This window comes from Engraulis encrasicolus, chromosome 18 (assembly GCF_034702125.1).
Source record: "Engraulis encrasicolus isolate BLACKSEA-1 chromosome 18, IST_EnEncr_1.0, whole genome shotgun sequence".
Taxonomy (NCBI): domain Eukaryota; kingdom Metazoa; phylum Chordata; class Actinopteri; order Clupeiformes; family Engraulidae; genus Engraulis; species Engraulis encrasicolus.
In genome coordinates this window covers 1149086-1171829 of record NC_085874.1, presented here as the reverse complement: position 1 = coordinate 1171829, position 22744 = coordinate 1149086, and the positions used below count along the sequence as shown (strand labels likewise).

Sequence of the window (22744 nt, the reverse complement as noted above, 5' to 3'; positions counted from 1 at the left end):
TTTCCAGAGAGTGATTGTTCTTATCCATCAGTGGGAATCTTTGGGATATTCTTTACACAGTGTTCAGACTCGACCATCATTAATACAAGATGTTGGTGAAGACTTAATGCTAGATTGGAAGGAAATAAATCCAGACATTGCCAAAGTTTATTGAAACAATACAACACCAAATGTGCGGCAGAATCAAAGCTAAAGGCGGTCCAGCACCATATTAGAGTGTGTGCCCCTTTTCAAACCATTCACCATTTAAATCAATATGTTTTAGGAAGCGCCATCTGCAACTTAAAACAAGACTAGTTACAAGAACATCAACTAATACAGTGAGTCCAATATGTATTTGATCCCTTGCTGATTTTGTTGGTTTGCCTACTAACAAAGACATGATCAGTCAATAAATGTTATGATAATATGTATTCTAATATGGAGAGACAGAATATCAAAAAGAAAATCCAGAAATTAACTGAAGAGAATATATATTAATTTATTTCCATTTCATCGAGCAAAATAAGTATTTGATCCCCTGCCAACTGATTACAGTTCCGGGCCCACAGACCAGATGGGCACTTCCGATCAACTTGTCATCTGAATTAAAGACACCTGTACATACTAACATGCATAAAAGACACATTGAATCAGCAAAATCAGTCCATAGTATGAGTGAATCAGTCACACTCCAACCTCACCAGCATGGGAAAGACCAAAGAGTGGTCAAATGATATCAGGGACACGATTTTAGACCTGAACAAAGATTAAATGGGCTGCAAAGCCACAAGAAAGAGACTGGGTATTAATGACCCAGNTGTTGATGCATTTCTTCCAAAATGTGAGGAATACAAAATAACAATCCATCAGCCTGTCTGGGGTTCTATACAAGATTTGACCTTTTGTAGGGATTTGATAATCATGAGAACAGAAAGAAATCACCTTAGAGCTATACGGTATGAACTAGGCAATGATATCAAAGCTACTGACCAAAATCACTGAGAAAACTACTGGTAGCACTTAATGCCACAGAGGTTTAAATTCCTGTAGTGCACACATGGTACCTCTACTTCAGAAGGAACCTGTGCAGTCCCACTTGAGGTTTGCCAACGGACATCAGACTGATTTAGGATATGATAAGGAGGTGCTGTAGTCAGATGAAACAAAAGCAAGATGTTTGGCATTATCACAATTCAATGTGTTTTGAGAAAGAGTACTGCTGTCTATGATCCCAAGAACACCCTCCTCACCATCATGCATGAAAGTGGTATCATTATGGTTTGAGGGTGTGTGTGTGGCCAAGGCACAGGACAACTTCACATCGTCAACGAATGGATGGATGGAGACATGTAATGTGCAATCCTGAGCGCAAACGTCCTTCCTTCCACCACTACACTGAAGGGTGGGCCATTTTTGGATCTCCCAACATGACAAAAATACACAATATACAGTCAAAGCAACGAAGGAGTGGCTCAATAAGAAGCATATTAAAGTCGTGAAGTGGCCTAGACAGTCTCCAAATATTAACCCTATAGTAATTCTATGGAGAGAACTGAACCTCCCATTTGCCAAGCTACAGCCACAAACTATTCATGTTTTAGAGATAATGTGCAAAGAAAAATGGGCAAAAATATTTTCTACTATATGCACAAACATTGTCATCAACTAAAAGAAGCATCTGACCTCAGTGCTAGACAACTAGGGCTTTGCCACAAAGCACTTTATCTTCTTTAGCTAGAGGGGTCAAATACTTATTTGCCTAAATTAAATACAAATAAATTAAAATATATTATTTTAAGTTATTTTCTGGAATTTATTTTTGATATTCTGTCTCTCCATGTTTGAATACATATTATCATAAATTTATAGACTGATCATGTCTTTATTAGTGGGCAAACTGGCAAAATCAGAAAGGGATCAAATACATATTGGACTCACTGTATATCTCAATGGCTTTTAAAAAATTAAAAGGGGTTTTATTCTTAAAACTATTAAAATGTACCATGACACATGACTGCTTTGTCAGCATTATTAATCTTTCAAACAAGTTAGGAAATAATAGAAACATCTACATTATATGCATTTTTTCACCTGCAAGTTTTGAATTTATATTACCTGAATTTATATTAGCTTGAATGATAAAACCATTAATGGTGAAAGTCAACTGTTATGTCTTTCTCATTAACTGTAACCCTTTGTACAGGCTAGGAAAAGTTGCACATTGAATTTGCAGTTGTGCGAGTATGTCCTGTGCAAAGTTCACTCAATAACTCAGAAAGTCAACTCCTCTAAATAAACTGTAGTTGCATCTGTGTGGTGCTCTGGGCAGCTGAGGCCTAGTGGTTAGAGAGTTGGTCTAATCTCAGGGTTGTCTGTTCGAATCCCACCTGACCCCTCCCTATACCTTCATCCATGGTGGAAATCCCCTTGAGCATGACACCTTATTCCACACTGCCCTCGGGACTGTAACCAATACCCTGAAAAACAATAACTGTAAGTTACTTTGGATTTAAAAAAACGTCAGCTAAGTGAAGTGTAATGTAATGTAATGTGTTTCCAGTGAATGGAGGGCTATGGCCTCAGGAGACGGGCTGGAGAAATAGTCACACGTTTAACTGCCGCCTGCTGAAGAGGCCACCTGACGAGATGGACTCAGAGAACCAGGAGGCACGGCAGCAGTACGAGGCCATGCAGTGTCTCTCTGTGCTGCAGCCTCGTTCCCTGAAGGAGGAGGGAGAAGGTAAGGAGGCCGTTTACATGCACACTGTATATGGATATTATGGATATTATCCTAGAAAGAGGCTCTTTCCATCTTTTCTTGAAGGAGGAGGGAGAAGGAAAGCTGGCTGTGTTTTTACACATTACATTACATGACATTGCATTTGCCAGACGCTTTTTAACCAAAGCGACTTACAATCAAGGACATAATCATAGCCTACAATGCTTGCAGATACAAGGTGTGCAGGGAATATACAGAACAATAAGTGCAGATTCCAAGTAGAGTTTTTTGTAAGTACATTAGCACGGGGTTAAGTAGTGCACACACACACACACACACACACGCGCGCACACACACACACACACACACACACACACACACACACACACACACACACACACACACACACACATCATGCCATGGAGCCAGTCTACCCTGGGAGAGGGCCAGCTCAATCATTAGTGCAGTGGACACAAACACTGTACATGGATATTTTGGAAAATGCATTGGTTTTGGCCTCTCGTTTATACCTAAACAGAATTTACATTTCAAAACTTTCGATTTAAAAATGTCCCCAGCAAGAGGCTCTTTCCATGACCATGACTTTTTCTGCCAATATTAGTGTGTTGCTTTGCTATGCAATTTTTTATTGAGAACCCAAGGGATTTTTTTCACACCCTCGATTTTAGCTGTGTGCAGTTAAACAGTGAAAAATAATTTACGCACTATGTAGTACACATGCACTACAGTAGGATAATCAGCATTGTTTGTTGGACTTGGCTGGACTTTTTTTCCCCGGGTGGAGAATTTTGCATTTGATGACTACAGATTTTCTATAAGAAAATATATTGCTGAATAGAGAGACACAGATGCTTTCTTTACATTTGTATTCTGTTGCTAGATAGCTGGTTAGAATGTGTCCCCTTTTCTGCCACAGATGTGCCTAGCTGCCTCATCTGCGTTGCTTGTCGAGCTCCCCGTTCACAACAGGCACCTGTCGTCGCGGAATCCTTCATTACTAAACAGGATCCCACAGGTAACCATTAAAAATATATATTGGAAAGTGGTGTGAGAGAGAGATGGAGTAGGGCTGTGAAACGGATTCCGGACTCGAACCTGGGTTCTCATGTAGTATATGTCACAGGTGCTCTACTAGGGCTGTAACAATACACTCAACTCACGATTTGGTTCGTATCACGATTTTTGACCTACGGTTCGATACACCCCACGATTTCTGAAATGTATCTCCATTGAAGTTTGGAAACACTATCACATCAAATCATAAGGTTATTTTCTGGACTAATGGGTAATAAAACTTTGAAAGGGCGTATCACGATACTGTCTCCTTGTACGATACTGTCTCCTTGACTCTGTGTATCACGATTTCTCGGTTCGATACAATATCGTTAGAATGCTCATCCCAACTAAAGACACGGTCAGCTGCAACTCAAACCTTTGCAGCAAATAACTTAATCAAGGGGTGTTTTATTTTTTTTCTTAGTAATGGAGTACACATTAACCAAGTAAGTAGAATCTTTATTGCCACACAATACAGCTGGCGGTCTTTTTTGGTTGCTCAGTCCATGGAAGAAAATGAATAGATGATGAGGAGTAAGGGCCTTTGGTTGCGCATTCAATGGGGGTAAAAAACTGAGGAGAACAGTAAAGCTGCCTGTACACCAAGAGCAACCTACACTACCTGAGCGACGGAAGTCATTATTTGTCTATGGAGGGTAAGTGAATAAAGCGACCAAAGCTAATTCGCCGGAAGTGAAGCGGCCAGAGTGAATTTCAGTGATTTAAGTCAAGCTATTATTATCGTAATGAGCTTTGACACAGTTTACCAGAATACCAATTGGAATGTTCATACTGTATCTCTGAATGTCCCGAGCCAGAGCCATTATTGCCATACGTATTGAGCTAAATCAAACATGTCAATGTCCTGTCCAGAGCAAATCAAGCAAATTCATGGCAAAACTTCTTCAGCGACCTCGGCTTCTCAGGTCGTGTAGGTCATTTCTGTTCTACACACAGTAAAAGGGTGGAGGGCACCTTGGAAAAGCTCATTCAAAGAGTTGATGTTGAGTTGAAGTCTGAAGGCAGAGGGGAAGAAGCTGTCTCTACACTGTGTTGTTTGCAGAGCAAATGGACCTATTCCATGTCTTCCAGAGGGCGGTAGCTCAAACATGTGAGGTCTCGGATGAGAAGGGTCCCTGATGATTATGTATGCCTGCCACAAGGGCCGGATTAAGATGGCCTGGGGCCCCTAGGCTCCAGGTTGCTGTTACCTTTTACATGAACACCACCATCACATTCTAAGTATTCATTATGACTGGGAAAATTGCACTTTTCATGCATGAAAAGGGGGATGATTTTGAATCTCCAGAAATAGATATTTTTCGCTGCAAAAGTTAATATCCTTTGGTCACTACCAGTAAATACTAGATATTATTTACTGAATATTATTGAAAAGATTTAGCAATAAGCAGCACAGTTTCAATGAGCAGCATACAGTAGTTTCTATACCTACTCTGGCCACCATCCTACACATTGCACCTTTAAATCTGTCTGTAAAAGTTGTAGGCTGATCAAGTCTGTTAATACGGACACTGATTTTAGGCCTTCTTAGGTGCACAACCAATAGCCTGAGTATCATCCTCCGTAGTGACCGCGCTAGCTCAATACTTTCGCTTGCTGACCACGGAGTCTGACCCTGCAGCCACCCCCGGCAGTTGGAAATTATCTCACTTAATGAGGGAATTAGCCTTTCGCAAAACCCCTCCCACAAACGGCCGCCAACCAATCCGAGCTCAGCAACGGTAACTAAGGAGTGTAGAACTTGTCGAGGTCCACCGTCCGTCAAAAACCTACGATTTCAGGGAGACATACAACGTGTGCCTATGGCACCGTCAGGGTCCGACACCATCTGAAGATTAATTAGGACCTCATTTTTTCACTTTCCCGAAGCAAAAACCTCAAGCGGACTGATAACAGGGATGGATTAAGCCATGTGAAGGCTATTAGCTCCAGGTGATCATATTTAAAATTAGCAGGCTAACTGTGCAATCGTCTTGTTTGCTAATATAGCCCCCTTCCCCCTTGCATTTAGCTGGCAGAAAACGTACCCTAAACAAATAATCAATGCATCGCTCAGACTTAAGGACAATATTATATGATATTATAGTATTGGATCCACGGCATTATGATTCAAATTTTATTGGGAAACTACTAGTTGCGTTGTTTAATATGCGCCAAATGCACAGCCCACGGAGCAGCCCCCACCCTCTCTCCTTCCCAGTTTGTGTCTGTGTATATGCGTCGAGTGTGACAGCAAAAAAAGTAACACTGAAATGGGGCTGCGCTTGTTCCAACCTTGTTATGAAGATATTAACTGTCAACTAAAACCATTAAAGTGAACAGAAGAGAAACGCCCAGTGTGACTGCCCAAGAGCTGCGCAGTGTCAGTGCCGAAAGCCCGTCAAAGGTCTTGGCAGACGGCAATGTCCCAGTTTACACCAAGCACTATCAAATGTCCTGGTTACAGACATCACATCGCCATCATCAAGTTGTTGTATTTCAGTTGAATATGTAAGAGGGCTTGGGGAGGGGCTTAGACTATCAGCGAGCCTATTGGCTGTTCAGATACTGAACGAATATCTGAATTCCAACTGCCAGGGGTGGCTGCAGGGTCAGACTCCGTGGTCAGCAAGCGAAAGTATTGAGCTAGCGCGGTCACTACGGAGGATGATACTCAGGCTACACAACCAATGCCTTGGTTTTTGATGTGTTGGAGCTTGTTGCTTTTACACCAGTCATGTTACCAATGTTACCGCTGATGTTTCTTCATTCATTAAAGATGAACCTCAGTAGATTACTTGAGGTTGCTCAAAATGTTTTTCCCTGGTTATCAATGCTGGTTTGCATTTGCTTACTACAGGGAAAATTATCTCCATTGAGACAAGTGCTCTGAGGTCCACTGGGCGTCCAGGGTGGGAGGACGTGGTCAGGAAATGCATTTACGCCTTTTTTCAGCCTCAGGGCAAGGAGCCCTCACTGGCTAAGAAGCTTCTTAACGAGGGTAAGACATTGACCCACTGGCTGAGATGTAGAGCCTATCTTCTGTACTTAAAAAAGCTGCTACTCATTCATTCATTCATTCATTCATTCATTCATTCTTCTTATGCATTAACACAGGATATTTCATGAAGTAGCTAATATATCTATTGCCAAGTTGGGGAATTGAAATTATTATGTGAATTGCACCCCAAGCAAATGTATAAAAAAGATATAAGACAATATTGTTGCAGATATAAAAGATCCACAGAGTAGAAGGAGAATGATTAAGCTTGATAAAAGAATTTGTATAATGGATGAAGTGCTTGTTTTGTTGTTTTTCTATATTTATTTGTTTTTGCCTTGCCATGCCAAGTGATGAGCCATGGCACAGCCGTCAGCCCACTGTATCGCTTCACTCTGAGTGATGGGACACCTCTAAGTGCCCAGACGCGATGCAAATTCTGCTGCCCTCCAAACCCTGACGTGCAGCCCTTCATCATGGGCATCCACACTATTGACAGGTACGTCTTACATCTTGCATACAGTCGGAGGAATAGGTTTGTTCACCCGTTGGACTTTCTCAGATTTTGATTTAAATTGGTCATTAAGTATGGTTTGATCTTCACCAGTATCGCACGAATGAACAAATGGTATCTGCTTTATTTAATACCACCAAAACAATTGCATCTCATCATAGAGTATTTGCCTGAGGGTGTAAACTTTCACAGGACAGCAAGGCATAAGTCTGAGTATCTTACATACATCGTCCATCTTGCATGCATTTCATTAAATGTTGCATTCCAGTATTGCGGTGGTTCATGACCTTTTTCGAACGATTACAACTCCCAAAGCCTGGGATGTCTGGAGTGAAAAGCTTGCTTGAGGTCACGCTGTGTCACCTAAATAAGGTTTAAGTCAGGCGTTTGACTGGGCTATTCCAGAATGTGTTCCAGAATTTTTCTGAAGCCATTCCAAAGTTGATTTGGGTTGTTATTCGTGCATGCGGGGGTGTAGGGCTACAGCTGAGGGGATGGAGGATTTCTTGTAGCTGTTTTTGTGTGCTAGTGGTACATTGTAGCATTCATATTTTCTTATTTCTCAACCCCTTGTAGGGAACAGAACACTACTCAGGAAAACACCACCCCACCCAGTGTTCCCCCAACGCTTGCCAGCCCCTCTCGAGTTTGTCCCTCCTCCTACACTGCTGCCCAGCCCACCAGTGAACTGTGCCACAGTCTGCACCTTAACAATGGCAGAATGGGAACCGCAGGCTCGGCCTCGTCTCCCTCAAGCCACGGGGGGTACCTCACCCCAAAACACGTTGATCCCCAGCCAATTGGAAGCCCCTCCCCACTGCGCAGTCCCCTCTTAGCATCCACTACCTCTTACATATCTCACAGACCTCAACAAGAAAGCAGTGCAGATCTTGGTAGTCCTCCTCGTGCCCATGGAGGAGGAACGTCATCGTCTTTCTCCCCACCTCCTTGTGGTGCTTTGCCATCTCCGTCATCTTTGCTGCCCCACCAGCAGCAGCAGCTTGTCAAAGGAACAACCACCACGTCCGTTAACTACTCCTTGTCCTCCGCTCCTGTGACCTCACAACAACAAACTCTGGCCCCCAATACGACGTCCCCTAAATACACAGTCCCCAGAACACCCACCGAGGAGACACTGACGGGGGACAGTGGCTGCAAAGTTGCGCAATTGGACAACCTGCATGATAACCGTTTGCTAAATGGAACAGTTATGGTTATAAATAACCAGTCATCAAAACAAGACTCATCTCACCCCGCCCCATCCCTATCGGCCCAGTGTCCTGCCTCACACAGTACACTGACGGAGCGCCATAAAATTTTGCACCGACTTCTGCAAGATCACAGCCCCTTGGACCAGGCTGACACCACCAACCAGAAGGACATCAAACTAGAGCCTCCGGCCAGCCCCAGTCTAGTGTCTGGTCAGTCCGCCTGTGGCTCCAGGGAGCCTCAGGACCACCAGTTGTTGCGATATCTTCTTGACGCCGACGAGAAGGACTTGGGAGACCTGCCCCCTCCTGCTGCTCTCAGTCTGCAGACGGTTCGTGTGAAGGCCGAGAAGAAGGGTGGCGAAGAATTCGAGACCACATGTGCCGTTGCAGACTTGTGCACGGTTACCTCGCAGAAAACTACCGACAGGCACAGCAATTTGGTATGTTTCGCGTTACGACAAGGGATGTCAAACTGAGGCCCTGGGCCCCCTGGCCCGCAGAGTCATTTTATTCAGCGAGATCATTTCAAATATTCAAGATTCAAGATTCAAGATTCAATAATTTATTGTCATTGTCAAAAAGGCAACGAAATTGTGTTTGGGGTACAATACTTAGTAGTAGCAGGTTTCCAAGTAAAGTGCAAAACGAGGTAAAAGTGACACCAGTGCTTGACCCCCCCAGCCCCCCCATCCCACTTAAAGTGCAGCAGAGATTAAGTGCATGGCCCACATACACCATTAATGTATAGTGTAATAAGACTTGAACATGACATTTGGTGTGTCACAGGAATATGTGTGACGGAGGTCATCTTGCACCTGTTCACCCCCCTCGGGGATCGAACGTGCGACCTCGTCAACTACAACGGTTCGGCAATGGGAGACACAGTACGATACCGCTGGGCCAAGAGACTAGTCTCTCGGCCCAACGGCACGAGACTGTATGAGGCTATCGGAGGGAGGTTTACCAACGTTCCACGCCAACTCTGTGCTAGTTAGCCTCCGTTACACTCTCCCCCTTAAACCTCACTCCCATCCCGGGTCAGCGGCACCACTGTGACGGAGGTCATCTTGCACTTGTTCACCCCCCTCGGGGATCGAACGTGCGACCTCGTCAACTACAACGGTTCGGCAATGGGAGACACAGTACGATACCGCTGGGCCAAGAGACTAGTCTCTCGGCCCAACGGCACGAGACTGTATGAGGCTATCGGAGGGAGGTTTACCAACGTTCCACGCCAACTCTGTGCTAGTTAGCCTCCGTTACATATGGCCCATGACTTCGTCTCAGATTTCGAGTTTTTTGTGGGAGAATTTTCATTTTGTTTTGTTATGCGTCTCTTGGTGCCATTTTAACCCATTTTAGCCTAAGGCACCTGCTAAAAAAAAGCCTGCTTAATGCCTAAGCCCTTTTTGGGAAAAGGTGTCCTTAGCCTATTAAGACCTAAATATCAAGTGTCATTCCAAACGAAACAATGCTGAAAAATGCTGTGCGCCACCTCCCTCTCAACTGAGAACCTGAAAACAAACATGGCTGCAACCGGGTCAAAGACGTCCAACATGTCCTTCAGTGCAACGGATACTTTTGCTTACTGTAAATGCAAAAAAAATAGATTTTTTTGAAATTATTTTTCAAAAGCATCTGTTAGCACTGAAGGACAGTGTCATGTTGGACGGCTTTGACCCAACCCTATATCTACTACCTTAAAACAGTCTTCAGTTCGACACTTACTTACTTAGATAATAACTCAGCTTTGAACAAACAAACAAAAATCAACTTTGAAGTATCTTAATATGATGTCGCTAGATATATTTATAGCCTATCGGGACACTGCATATTTACTACACATTCTATGCATATTCTATAAACTATAAATTCTATAAGAAAAAAAAATCCTATGTTATAGTAAACATTTTCTTTGCTTTTCTTGTGTGTTTGTGTCTCAGCACTTTTCCACTGAAGGTAACAACCTGAAACAGACGCCTCCAGGTGCTGGAGCATCAGGCATGGATGAGGAGCAGGAGCAGGAGCAGGAGCAGGAGCGAGATGTTCCCTCCGTCTCCAAGAAGAACGTCACAAAGGACGTCAGCGTGAAGGAAGAGCCCCCTGGAACGCCTGGCCTTGGTGAGCTCAAACTTAAGGCTTATTCTTTGCAAAAGTTCAAAGATCCATGCCCAACGTCTAGGTCAGTGGTTCTTAACCCTTAAGCGTCTACACGTATATACACACTAAAAAATTATGGTAACACTTTATTTTAGGGATACATCTATTAGCACTAATACATACAATGTGCCTGTATAAGTAAGGTATATACAAAGCAAAATCAAACATTTGTTAGGCATGTATTTGCAAATGTCTTGTTCATGCACAATAAGGGATTTATTACCAATTTAACCTTAGTAAGGACCTAGTAGGCGTTTGCTTAGTACATGCCTTACAAGTTACTTATGCAGGCATTAACATTGTATGTATTAGTGCTTATAGATGTATCCCTGAAATAAAGTGTTACCAAAATTATTTTAGTGATTAATTACAATGATTCTTGCTTGAGACATTAATCAATACCTTATGCCTTTACATGGGGACCAAAACATGTTTTGATTTGGCCTAATTATAATGGTCGCTTGCAGAATTTTGGTCATAACCTCAACACAAACAAAATCCCCGCACCCCCTGAAATCTCTGGCACACCCAGGGGGTACCCGCACGCCAGGTTTAGAACCACTGTGCTAGGTGCTGGTGAACACGGGAGTGTTCAATACTTCAAAAGAAAGATGTACACCACACATTTGTTTGACCTTTTGGTCGTTTATTCAGTATGAGCAAAAGAAAAAGTCAAACAAGTGTTCTTATTCTTTCTCTTTTTGGGTATATTTTTGGGCTTTTGCCTGTATCATGGTAAGACAGTGGAGAGAGAGAGAGAGAGAGAGAGAGAGAGAGAGAGAGAGAGGGAGGGAGATAGGGCTGTGCAATATATCGAATTAATATCGTGATATCAATATTGCTGTCAAACAATATCAAATTTCATTATATCAATTTGAAACAATGTTTTTGTCTTTTGTTTATGCTGCCAAATTCCGCTCCTCCTGAGCCATTGCGAGCACAAAGCAGACTTGCTACCCAACACTCATGCAGAACACCACTGCGTGTTTCTCTATGGCCCTCCACTCCAACTGCTGAAGGGAGGGGAGATTGTGAATTGTTTAGCACAATGAATTTGTCTTTAAAATAAATATTGTTTAAATATATCGTGATGGCAATATTGACTGAAATAATCGTGATATTGATTTTTCTCATAATCGAGCAGCCCTACAGTGAAGTCGAACTGTTCTTGTTGTTGCTTTGTGGATTTGGTAAAAATCTTAGGGGCCTCATGATGACTTACAGATTTAGCAAAATAATAGTGTAAAAGTATATTTATTAATAGCCTTCAAAAGGGGCCAGTAGAATCATTCTAGTTACCCCCATCCGCCACCTGGTGGCGCTCCTGCTTTATTATTGCCAGAGCCGTATATAAAGAGAATCTGGCCAACTCGAATCATGGACGCCATTTTCGCTCCCCACAGCGAGGATTCTACAGTGTAACCCATACCGTCAAAATCGCTGGATTTAAAGGCTTCATAGACCATCAAACTTGGGTTGTAGTATTATCAAGATCCCAACATATGAAAACAAACGTTAACAAGTTTGTTCGTATAGAAGGGGTTTGCTTAAAAGAGGGTTTTGTCAGCATAGTTTTGATGTGCTCAGCAGTGCATTCAAGCGTTACTTCCGTGTTGTTGTTGCCTAGGTAGGGCCAACGTCAAAGTAGATATTTAAGTAATGTACAGAAATAATATTCACAACAATGGTCAAGTTCATGTACAGGTACAGGGTGATACTTGCGCCAAAGTTTCACGTTGTGTCGAGATTTAGTAGTTTAAAAATAACAATGTGCTCAGCCGTGCATAAACGCGATTTCAGACAGTAGAACTGTAGGATGGGTCTGGATGCTCGTAGGATGAGTCTGGATATTCATAGTACTATGAGACTGGACGTGAGTTTAAATCGCAGGGGGAAAGGACCTTATTAGCGCGACAGAAATAATAGCTTGGTGGGCAAAGTTATGTTTTCACAGTGTAGCATACTTACAGGTGGCAATTAAGATTTGACAAGCTAAGTTTAAGTTATGACAGAAACCTAACTTCATTCGTTTTCAATGTGCGGACAGGAGTTTTTGAGAGCATGCCATCATCATGACTATTTCTTTCAAAAGTATTTGTAACAAAAGTTGAAGGGGGGAAAAATACATTTATCTCGCACAACACGGAGAAATCTCCTGCTTTCCGGTTATTAATTCTGACCTTTTTATTCCATAAAGGGGAGTTTATATCCGTGTATGTCCCAAATCCTCTGTTTCTGTCACGAGTTAAACAATGTTGTTTTTTTTACCTGGCCTGACCCGGCCCTGCACTACAGCCATATGCACAACAGTTTGTCATAATAATAATGTAATAAAATTATAGTGAAGCGTTATTTTTTATATCTGATCATGCTCATTAATGGGAGAGTGGGGAACGAAAATGGCGTCCATAAAACATGTGACCAGCCCAGAACCAATCAAAATAGTGGGATAGCTCGAACGTTCGAACCCATAGTTGGCCAGACTCTCTTTATATACGGCTCTGATTATTACTTTGTAGATGTATATGAATATTATATTTAAATTGTATTCTCATTTTGCTTGTGCATGTGAAAAGTGGTGGAAAGTGCGGTGTCTTCTGGTGTACTTTCAGATGAATTTGGTTTTAGGTAGAGTTGGCCACATGCGCCACAGATTTTAGACACAATCCAACACGTGGAAACAAACAACACAACAACAAACAAATAGTTTCAGAGGGGATATCCAAGTTTCAAAAATGTGCTCTTAACCACAAATAAAACAGGGAAAAAACGTGTTCAAATAAGTAATTTGTGTGCTCTTGTAGGTCTGCTGCAGGAGGAGGTTCAACATGCCCAGCCTTTTCAGTCTCCAGGGGTCTTTGGTGACACTTTGGCATTTGGGGATAGTTTGGCGTCCCCTGCATCATCACACCTGCCTTCCCCACAAGAGTGAGTAGCATGGCAATTCTACATGTGTGAAACAACCCAGGACATGACACCCTGTAAATATCAAGTTTAACAAAGAAAACACACACGGTCCATCTCAAAAATGGGTGCTGGACTAACAAAGTCAAGTAATAGCAAAACAAATCTGCAACACCAAGCTCCCGTTTCTCTCATTTAATTTGTATGTTTCAGACAGCATGCCCTTCATCAGACATTACAAACACATAAAACTCACAGTTTAAATACAGATGATCACATAGGTGGTTAGTAAACACATTTTATTTGTTGGTAATGATATAGGCAGTGTGTTCCTTGCCCACTGGATGAAATGCTGTGCCCCCCTACGACGCCTGAGGGCCGCAGTGATGAGAAGGCCCTGCTGGAGCAGCTGGTGTCTGTCCTGAGTGGTACAGACGAGAGCGAGCTGGCAGAGTTGGATAGAGCACTTGGCATCGACAAGCTGGTCCAGGTACAGGCTCACAGTTTACGGGGTGGTGGGGGGCCAAACTCTTTGGCTCAGGGGCCACATTGACTTTTGAAAAAATTGGCAGCTAGTGTGACCAGTTCATATTGAGAGTACACAGAGAAAGCATTGGTGTTTTTTGTCTTTTGTTTCTTTCTGGGAATAATAATAATGGAGTTAATCATTTGAATTTGAATTTTAATTAATAACATATTAATGGTGACAACACTGTTGCCATCACAAAAGGTGTTGTTGAAGATGTAAGGGAAAGGCAGGTAAGTGTATTTGAATAGCACATTTCAAACACAGATGCAGTTCAATGTGCTTTGCAAGAAATATGAAAAGAAATAAAAAAAGCAGGAAATATGGAATGAAAAACATTAAATAACTTCAATTAAAGAACATGAAAAACTTTCGAATCATAAGTTGATAAAGCCCATACCACTCTCCATATCATCCAGGGTGGATGTGTTGAACCAGCTAGTGTGGCCTGTACACAATTTAATTTCATATTGAGAGTTAATTGGAAAAGCATTAGTTTTGTGTCTTTTGTTTATTTCTGTGAATATGGTGTTAACATATTAATGGTGACAACACTGATAAAAAAAACCCACATGAATCGTAAAAATGGTTGTTGAAGATGTAAAACCCACAACAAAGTCTTCAATCCTTCCATCTCATTCCCAGGGTGGATGTGTTGATCGGCTGCCCACTCAGCCCTCAGCAGGCCTTGGCAGCAATGTGACCATGGACACCAAGTTGCCATCCTACCCTGAGCCGTTTGCCCCGGGCTCCCCTCAGTTCCCCAGCAAGGACGCCACTGCTGTAGTGGCACAGCAGGGTTTCGGTCTGGACTCATCCTCAGGTCAGAGACACTGGAATATATGTTTATATATATTTCAGTGATTTTAAGTTGCCCACGGTCAACTAGCTGCAGAACCACACAGACAGTTGAAACACGATCGGGGTTCAATGGAGCTGCCTATTTTTTTTTTCTCATTGTATAATGTTTTTGCCCCGAAATATTAATAATAATATTAATAATAAATTCGAAACTAGTCCTAAAAAGAACTGACTAGAGTATTTCTTTTTTCTTCGATTTGTTGCACCTCTGGATTACTATTTACTGAGTCGACAAGCTATATCTTGCCGACTTAGTAAATAGTAATCCAGAGGTGCAAAAAATCTAAGGGAAAAAAATACTCTAGTCAGTTCTTTTTAGGACTAGTTTCGAATAACTTTTATGAGGCCAAATCCATATACATTAGCAGAATGCTAGCCAGTACAGGTGGAAATATGATTTTCGGCAGCTCCATTGAAGCCTAATCTACTTTCTCTGATCAGGTGGAGCTGTTCTCCCAGGTGGAGGCGGCGCCCAGGGGGTTGTGAGGCTCCAAACTCCAGCAGCACCCAGCGCCCCCCCCAGTGGCCCACTCCGCCTCCCCCCAAACCAGCTCAGGCTCCAGCTGCAGCAACGGCTGCAGGGACCACAGCAGGTAAGAGTGAAAAATGATTTACAAGATAGAATATATGTATTGTCATGTACCTATGATTTAAATTTGAAATGCAATTTCTTTATTAAGGGATAACCCCTTGAGATGAGACATCTCGTCTTCGAGGGGGTCCCAAATAACACCAAACGCATACATTGCACACACTCACACACCCAAACCAAAGCTCTTCATCACTACATGCTACAAAGCAGTCCAACCTCTTTACCCAAATAGATTTATGTATGTAAAAAAACAGTATATATATAAAATGTGTAATACATTAAAAAAAAAGAAATAAAGACAAATAAAGATTCAAGATTCATATTTCGGTTAATTCAGTGCACTGAAAGCTGGATGATGGATGCTGCCCTAACAACGATCAAAAACAGTGCTTGTGTGACGGAGGTCATCTTGCACCTGCTCGTCCCCCTCGGGGCTTGAACGTGTGAACTCGTCAACTACAACGGTCCGGCAATGGGAGACACAGTACGAGAGACCAGTCTCCCAGTCCAACGGCATCGACACTGTATGAGGCTTTGGGAGGGAGGTTTACTAACGTTCCACGCCAACTCTGCTAGTTAGCCTCCGTTACACTCTCCCCCTTAAACCTCACTCCCATCCCGGGTCAGCGGCACCACTGTGACAGAGGTCATCTTGCACCTGCTCGTCCCCCTCGGGGCGCGAACGTGTGACCTTGTCAACTACAACGGTCCGGCAATGGGAGACACAGTGCGATACCGCTGGACCAAGAGACCAGTCTCCCGTCCGAAGGGCATTGACACTGTATGAGGCTTTGGGAGGGAGGTTTACCAACGTTCCACGCCAACTCTGCTAGTTAGCCTCCGTTACACTTGAACGATGGACACTGCACGCACTGAACAACCGCCATGTTGTTAACAAAATGGAAGAAACATGGCATTCAGTTCAGTAGAAGAGTAAATACAATACAATGTAAATACAAGCACGAGACGCTGTGTAATGTTAAGAGTAGCCAACCAATATTTTGACGAGCTAATGCAATGCCCGCCCGCTACTTCCAGTGAGGGCACAGTGCATAGTGCCCAAACTTTTCCACGACACTATGCACTGAAGACCTCAGTGCACTGTGTGAACTATGCACTAACCGTCAGTGCACTGACACAAGTGCACAATATGAGACGTAGCTGACTGATGACATTGGGATCACTGTTGGAGTGCTTTTTCTTTCTGAACCATAAAATAGTGGCTTAACTACATATGAGCAATTTCCTGAAATTAGATGGACTGTTCCTTTAAAGGAAACATCTTAACCATTTATAGGGCAAGTGACTATATTTGATATATTTGAAGTGGGTGACATCAAATTAATCAGGAGAAATCAGGCTTTCAGACAGATAGTGACATCTTGACATTCGACCAATCAGCAGTGGCCTGGAGCCTGTCAAACTTTTTTTTCCACTCAGGAGCTGAAATGTGTGTGCCCTATTAATATTCATAGTTATCTTTTTACCAACCTTTGTAAATGTGAGTGGGCCTTACTCTCTCTCTCTCTCTCAGCCGCCACTGAACGCTCAGATGATGGCCCAGCGGCAGAGAGAGCTCTACAGCTTTCAGCACCGGCAGCGACAGCTCCTGCAGCAGAAGGTCGACTTTATTTGTCTTTCATTTTTTTTGTATTTATTTTTTAGTTATTTGATTGATTGATTTATTGATTGATTGAATAATTGATTAAGCTGTGCGAGCTCTATGCTCAGAGATCTGTGAGGAATCCACTATTTGGTAACCTAGAAGTTGACAGACCAAAAAGGATTGAAGGGTGGGATTTTCACAGATGTGACATAATATGGTGTTATCCATTTTCACTGTACAGATGTGTCTTAGTCAAAGAGGTGGAAGGTGCACTGTGAAATATTTGTAGCAGTTCATTTCCAGAATTCATGCTGCCCAGTATTCATTATGACTGGGAAAATGTCACTTTTCCTACATGAAAAGAGGGATCTTCTCCATGGTCCGCCATTTTGAATTTCCAGAAATAGACATTTTTAGCTGGAAAACCTACTTTACTTGGTCCATAGTATATATATTCGTTTATTATTAGGTAAATATTCATGAAAACACCAAATTTGGCAATAGGCTGCACAGTTTCAATGAGCAGCATAGTTGCAGTACCCATTCTAGTCACATTCTATACAGTGCACCTTTAAAGGTTGTGTGTCGGCACAAACATTCATCTGGTACTATGGAAGTGCGATTAGCTCGCCGAAGATGTGGGTTTATCAAAAATTCTTGCACATGATTAGAGAAAACACTTGTCTGGCATTTTTAATGACTTTGACTACTCACAGATTCAACATGCAGAAGCCATGCCGATGTGTGACTCCATTAGTTGTCTGTAATGGTTGCTTTTTTTGCTTCTTTTTGTCTTCCGTCTCCACTACATTTAACCTCTTTGACTGCGTCGCATCTCTTATAAACATCTCTTAAAATCCTGCGATCCTGATTGGTTTGACATCCTCAAAGGTCATGGAAGCCGAGCGAATCTGAAAATTCCACCCAGATCTAAGTGTGGCTTGTGAAGCCGGGTTTCCAATTATCAGTCATAAACATATTTGGCTGCAAACCTTTCTGTACTTTGGTCAGACCAAAAGTAGTTCAGAAGTTTATTACTTGGTAGATATTATGAAAAGATACAATTGTAGAATAGGCAACATTCGTTTTTTGAAAATAATTGACTAAAATGTCATGCTCTAACTTTAAGGTCTTGATGATGAGGCAGAGCATGGTGGCACCAGGGCAGCTGGGGATGCAGGCCGTACCGAAAGGTCTTCAGCAACCTCAGCAGCAGCCTCAGCAGCAGCAGCAGGTCCGGGGTACATCGCAACAGAGCCAGCAACAGCAGCCACAGCAGCAGCAGTTTGGCTTCTCTGCTGGGTACAGCGGCGTGTCTGCGCCGAGCACTCCCACCTCACCAAGTAATTTCAGTCCAATTGGGGGTGGTGGGCCACTGGGCCCCAAGCTTCTCGATAGAGCGCCACCACTGAGCAATCAGAACTTGATGGGATTGGTGCAAGGGCAATTTGTGGGAGCGATGAACTCACCTGGCCAGTATGGCATGTTTCAGCAGCCCGAAGGACCAGGTGAATTGCATTTACGTTATTTATGTTGAGAATTGGAAAATTGAAAACTGTTATGCCATGATCCTCCGCTATGTTCTTAAAAATTATTTTATTATGTTTTGTCCTCAGTATATCTAGGAGACCCATCTTTCCCACCCGACCCCATTCCACCCGGGCCTGTCCTCTCACCACAGAATTCCAGCTCTCAGAATATTCTGTTGCAACAGGCCCAGCACCCTACTTTGTACCAGGCAAGAGATATCAACAGGAACTGGCAGCCAGCAGAAGCAGGCAACAGGTATTTTGTCCAGCCTCTGTTGCATTTGCATCGGTTAAAGGCACCATTGACTATCCATTTATTTATGTGTTATTTTATAGTGTATACAAAAACCACCCACAAGTCGTGTGAAGAAGTGATCCTATGCACAGCACAAGTTATTTGCATAGCATTGTTGCAATGTCCTTGAGAAATAGCACTCCAGCTGACTAGCGTTGCATCTTCCAGTCCTTCCCTGCCATCTTGAGATTCGCAAATTAGCCTGCCATACTGCGATTTGCAAATTCGCTACATACCAACCAAACCGTTAAATGATGTTGTTAACAATTGCTGATGATGGGCAGCATGCATATCCTCTCAAATCATCCTTTTTTAAACCACCAGAATTGGCACCAAAATTGTGTACAGTGCCTTTGTTTAATACCTTTTTTATTTTACTTTTAACAATATTTGAAGTTGAATGCTTTCTGTTTTCTCTTCTTTTTGAAGTCTGTTTAGCCAAGCAAGACTGAATTCCTCCCAGGCGTTTGGCCAGCAGGGTTTGTACAATAACATGAGTATTACGGTTTCCATGGCTGCGGGTACCTCAGGGGCTGTGGGATCACTGCCCCCAACTGGGCCTCCTGTTGCCATAGGTAACAACAACCATGGTACCATCAGCTCTATTTGCAATGATCAGGTAAATGAAATATACTCTAAACAAATCTGTCTAGCTTAACACACTGACTGCCATGATTCATGCCAAAAATGCCATGTTTTTGGAGTTTCGGTGGTCCCAGCAATCTACACCATTTTTGATGAAGCCTTGTATTGGACCAATAATAATGCTTTTTAGGTTTTAAAGGTGAGAATCTCAGCTTTCAGTAGTTGAAAAAGTATTATTTCTATGTGTCTCGGTTCAGAAGCTAGTTTAAGCAAATCGAGGGTTAGTTTAGATCAAAATGTATCAAAATCTTGTCTTTGCTTGCTTATCATTCTGACTGACTACCCCAACTGTTCGGCACACTATATTACAGCATCCATATTTGATACTTTGCTGTAATAAAATCAAAAACTGTGTTGGGATAAAATGCCTAAATGAAATCTTGTTATTACGGGTTGTCGCTGAACATATGGAAACGAAAAACGGTATAATTACATGATTGGCATTCAGTGAGTTGAGAAGTGTTCATTAAGTGTAATTAATTGTGTAGTATTAGTAATTCCATTCTTTTTCACTAGTACATAGTTCTCTGGCTTTTCCAATAGAGACGCATGTACATGCGCCACACCTGGAATGGACAATATTTGTTATTGTTGTTTATCATGTGGTGTTGCAAAATGGGTGATATTACAAGACTACAAGATATTACAAAAAATGTATTGTCAGGCACTCATGAATTCAACAAATTCATAAGTAATGAAACAAATACCGGCCTAGAAAAGTCCCCAAAAAAGTGAAAAGAAAAAATAGGAAAGGTCCCTGAAAAAAAAGATTGAAAGATTGTGTTATTTTCTTTAATGTTTCACCACTGCAGGTGCAGCAGGTGCAGGTCTTTGCTGATGTCCAGTGTACAGTGAACTTGGTGGGAAACGAATCCTACCTGAACCAGCCTGGAGGGCCGATGGGGACCCACAAAGGACAAACTGGAGCCCCATCTCAGCAGAAGAGTCTGTTGCAGCAGCTTCTCACTGAGTGACTTTTTAGTGCCGTCTGTCAACTTGACGATGATGGCCGAAAGTATATCTCTCCTCATGTACAGATCTACTTTCATCTCCGTTGATTTCCTTTTCCAGAGTTACCAGCAGGAGCCGCTCAGTGCTGAAAGGTTGTCGTCCACTTGTGGGTGAATTTGGAAGTTAAGGGGGGGACCATGGAAAAACCCCGTTTGTTCTTGGATCAGTGCCCTCTGTGAATTCACATCTTTGTGGAAGAGACCCTGTTACAGACCAGCTTTACATTATGAAGATCTTAGTCACTACCTCTTGTCCATTTTTTGCCCTTGGGTCAAACTTTGTGTGTTGCTAAGGTTGGAGATTCTGGGTTGGCATCTCAGTCTCCAATCGTTTTATTTGAAGATTTGGGCCTGTTTTCAAAGGATATCTTAACACTGGCTTTGTCATGTTTCTTTGGGGATGTATTACTTTATTTTCTCCCATGCATCGAAGACTTTTCAGCTGGTCCTGTGGAAGAACGTGGTCCTCTGTGCCGTGCCTGATTGGGAGTATGTTCCCAGTTGTTTTAATTCTTGCCTGTCTATTTTCAGTGACGGGACAAACTCCATACAGATGGGGAGGCTGCGCCGTAGTAGGTTGTCTAAAATGAGACTACCTTGGGATACTGTGTTCTCCTCTCCTTAGCAGCTGTGAAGAAGACCCTCAATTGACTCTGTCGGGCGTATGGTGTTGTGTTTTTGCCAGGCAAATTGGTATTCTTGTACAGCACAGACAAATACAGTCTTTACCTACCTACCTACCTACCTTAAATCAACTGTTGCTTTAAAAAAAAGATTACAGACTTTTTAAATCAGGTTTTCTGTGCTATAAATAGTATGTGCTATTTTGATGTCAGAATTATGAATGCCTCAGCATTTAAGAGACATTTTACATAGAGAGAACACATTTGTGGACAAATGTAATTTAAACTAAAACCTTGTCTGGTCAGTGGATATTCAGTTTTGCAAAAATATTTGATCATGTAAATAGAACATAGAAATGTATTTAATCAGGTGTGTTTAACAAGCATTATTATCCCCCTTCCCTTTTCTAACATCTCAAGGATATATTAGTGTATGCTCAGTGCATTGGTGTGCACCACCACATGCTACGTTACACATACAAAATAAGGCGAGGATAGTAAAGAGGGTGTCAACAATGCAACGCTGCTGCACATCATATTAGTTTGAATGCAATTGTTTCCCCTTGGAACGATGTGGCTTAAAAGACATTTTATTGCTGTGATGCACCTCTATTTTAAAAAAAAAGAAAACATGCCATACTTTCTTCATAAGAGTTGCAAACATCCACGGGTGAAGATATACTGTACATAACTGTACATAATTAAGCGTCAGCAAAAAAAAAATCTTAACACCTTCAGTATTTTTTTTGAATGCTCAGGTTTCGAAATACTGGCAACACATCCCATAGGCAAAAAAGCATTGTATTGTGGACAAACCCTCACTCGTTAATTCCTCTGATTTGGCTTCAGTGTGATGTCACTGGTCATCCTGGTAACACTACGCCAAACATCTTCTTGTTGAGTAAGATAAATCAAGCCCGTACTTTTCCAGGATCCGTGTAACGTCAGGTGAACGACCTTTTAGGAGACCTTAGGTTTGGAGACCCATAGGAGACTTAATGTTGAGAATAAATGGGAGTTCCCGTAACGCTGTAGATGGTGGTAGCGCACACCTTCCGCAAGCCGCCACCAAACGCCACAGAAAGAGAAGAAGGAGGGAACAACGCTAGCCTGGTTCCTACCAGACCTCCGTGTGTGTGCTCTGGAGCCCCCTGGTGGCACTCCCACACACATCGGTCTGGGAGCATGTGGCAGGATTCAATTTCTGGACTCAAAAAATAATGCCTAGCATTTATCACTTCAATATCACTGCCAGCTCACATTGAGGAGTTACAGGTCATATTATAGACCATATTGACGCTTTAGAGATCAATAGAAAATGGTTTTGAAAGAATGTGTTGATATTGAAGCAATAAATGCTGTGATTATTTTTTTGACTGTAGAAATGGAATCCTGCTACATGCTCCCAGACCTAGTAGTGGAGCTCACAAAGCTGTGCGGAACTACAGGTCGGGCAAGAGCCAGGCAAGAACAACGCCCCCTTAGGAGA

The 22744-nt window shown here is 42.4% G+C and overlaps 1 protein-coding gene across 3 annotated transcripts in view; it reads left to right on the top strand.

The window, feature by feature from the left end:
* Positions 1 to 21862, top strand: part of ncoa1 (nuclear receptor coactivator 1) — a 37077-nt gene extending 15215 nt beyond the window's left edge. For 2 of the 3 annotated variants that reach the window (XM_063222733.1, XM_063222732.1), the window contains exons 6-20: positions 2543 to 2722; positions 3639 to 3737; positions 6639 to 6779; positions 7131 to 7278; positions 7870 to 8944; positions 10448 to 10625; positions 13469 to 13592; positions 13890 to 14058; positions 14740 to 14917; positions 15397 to 15548; positions 17082 to 17168; positions 18283 to 18661; positions 18770 to 18938; positions 19407 to 19596; positions 20435 to 21862. In XM_063222733.1, coding sequence (XP_063078803.1) covers positions 2543 to 2722; positions 3639 to 3737; positions 6639 to 6779; positions 7131 to 7278; positions 7870 to 8944; positions 10448 to 10625; positions 13469 to 13592; positions 13890 to 14058; positions 14740 to 14917; positions 15397 to 15548; positions 17082 to 17168; positions 18283 to 18661; positions 18770 to 18938; positions 19407 to 19596; positions 20435 to 20596 — 3431 coding nt within the window. In that variant the 3' untranslated portion in view covers positions 20597 to 21862. The remainder of the gene's footprint in view (positions 1 to 2542; positions 2723 to 3638; positions 3738 to 6638; positions 6780 to 7130; positions 7279 to 7869; positions 8945 to 10447; positions 10626 to 13468; positions 13593 to 13889; positions 14059 to 14739; positions 14918 to 15396; positions 15549 to 17081; positions 17169 to 18282; positions 18662 to 18769; positions 18939 to 19406; positions 19597 to 20434) is intronic. The other variant, XM_063222735.1, reaches the window with a different exon arrangement.
* Positions 21863 to 22744: the final 882 nt, after the last annotated feature.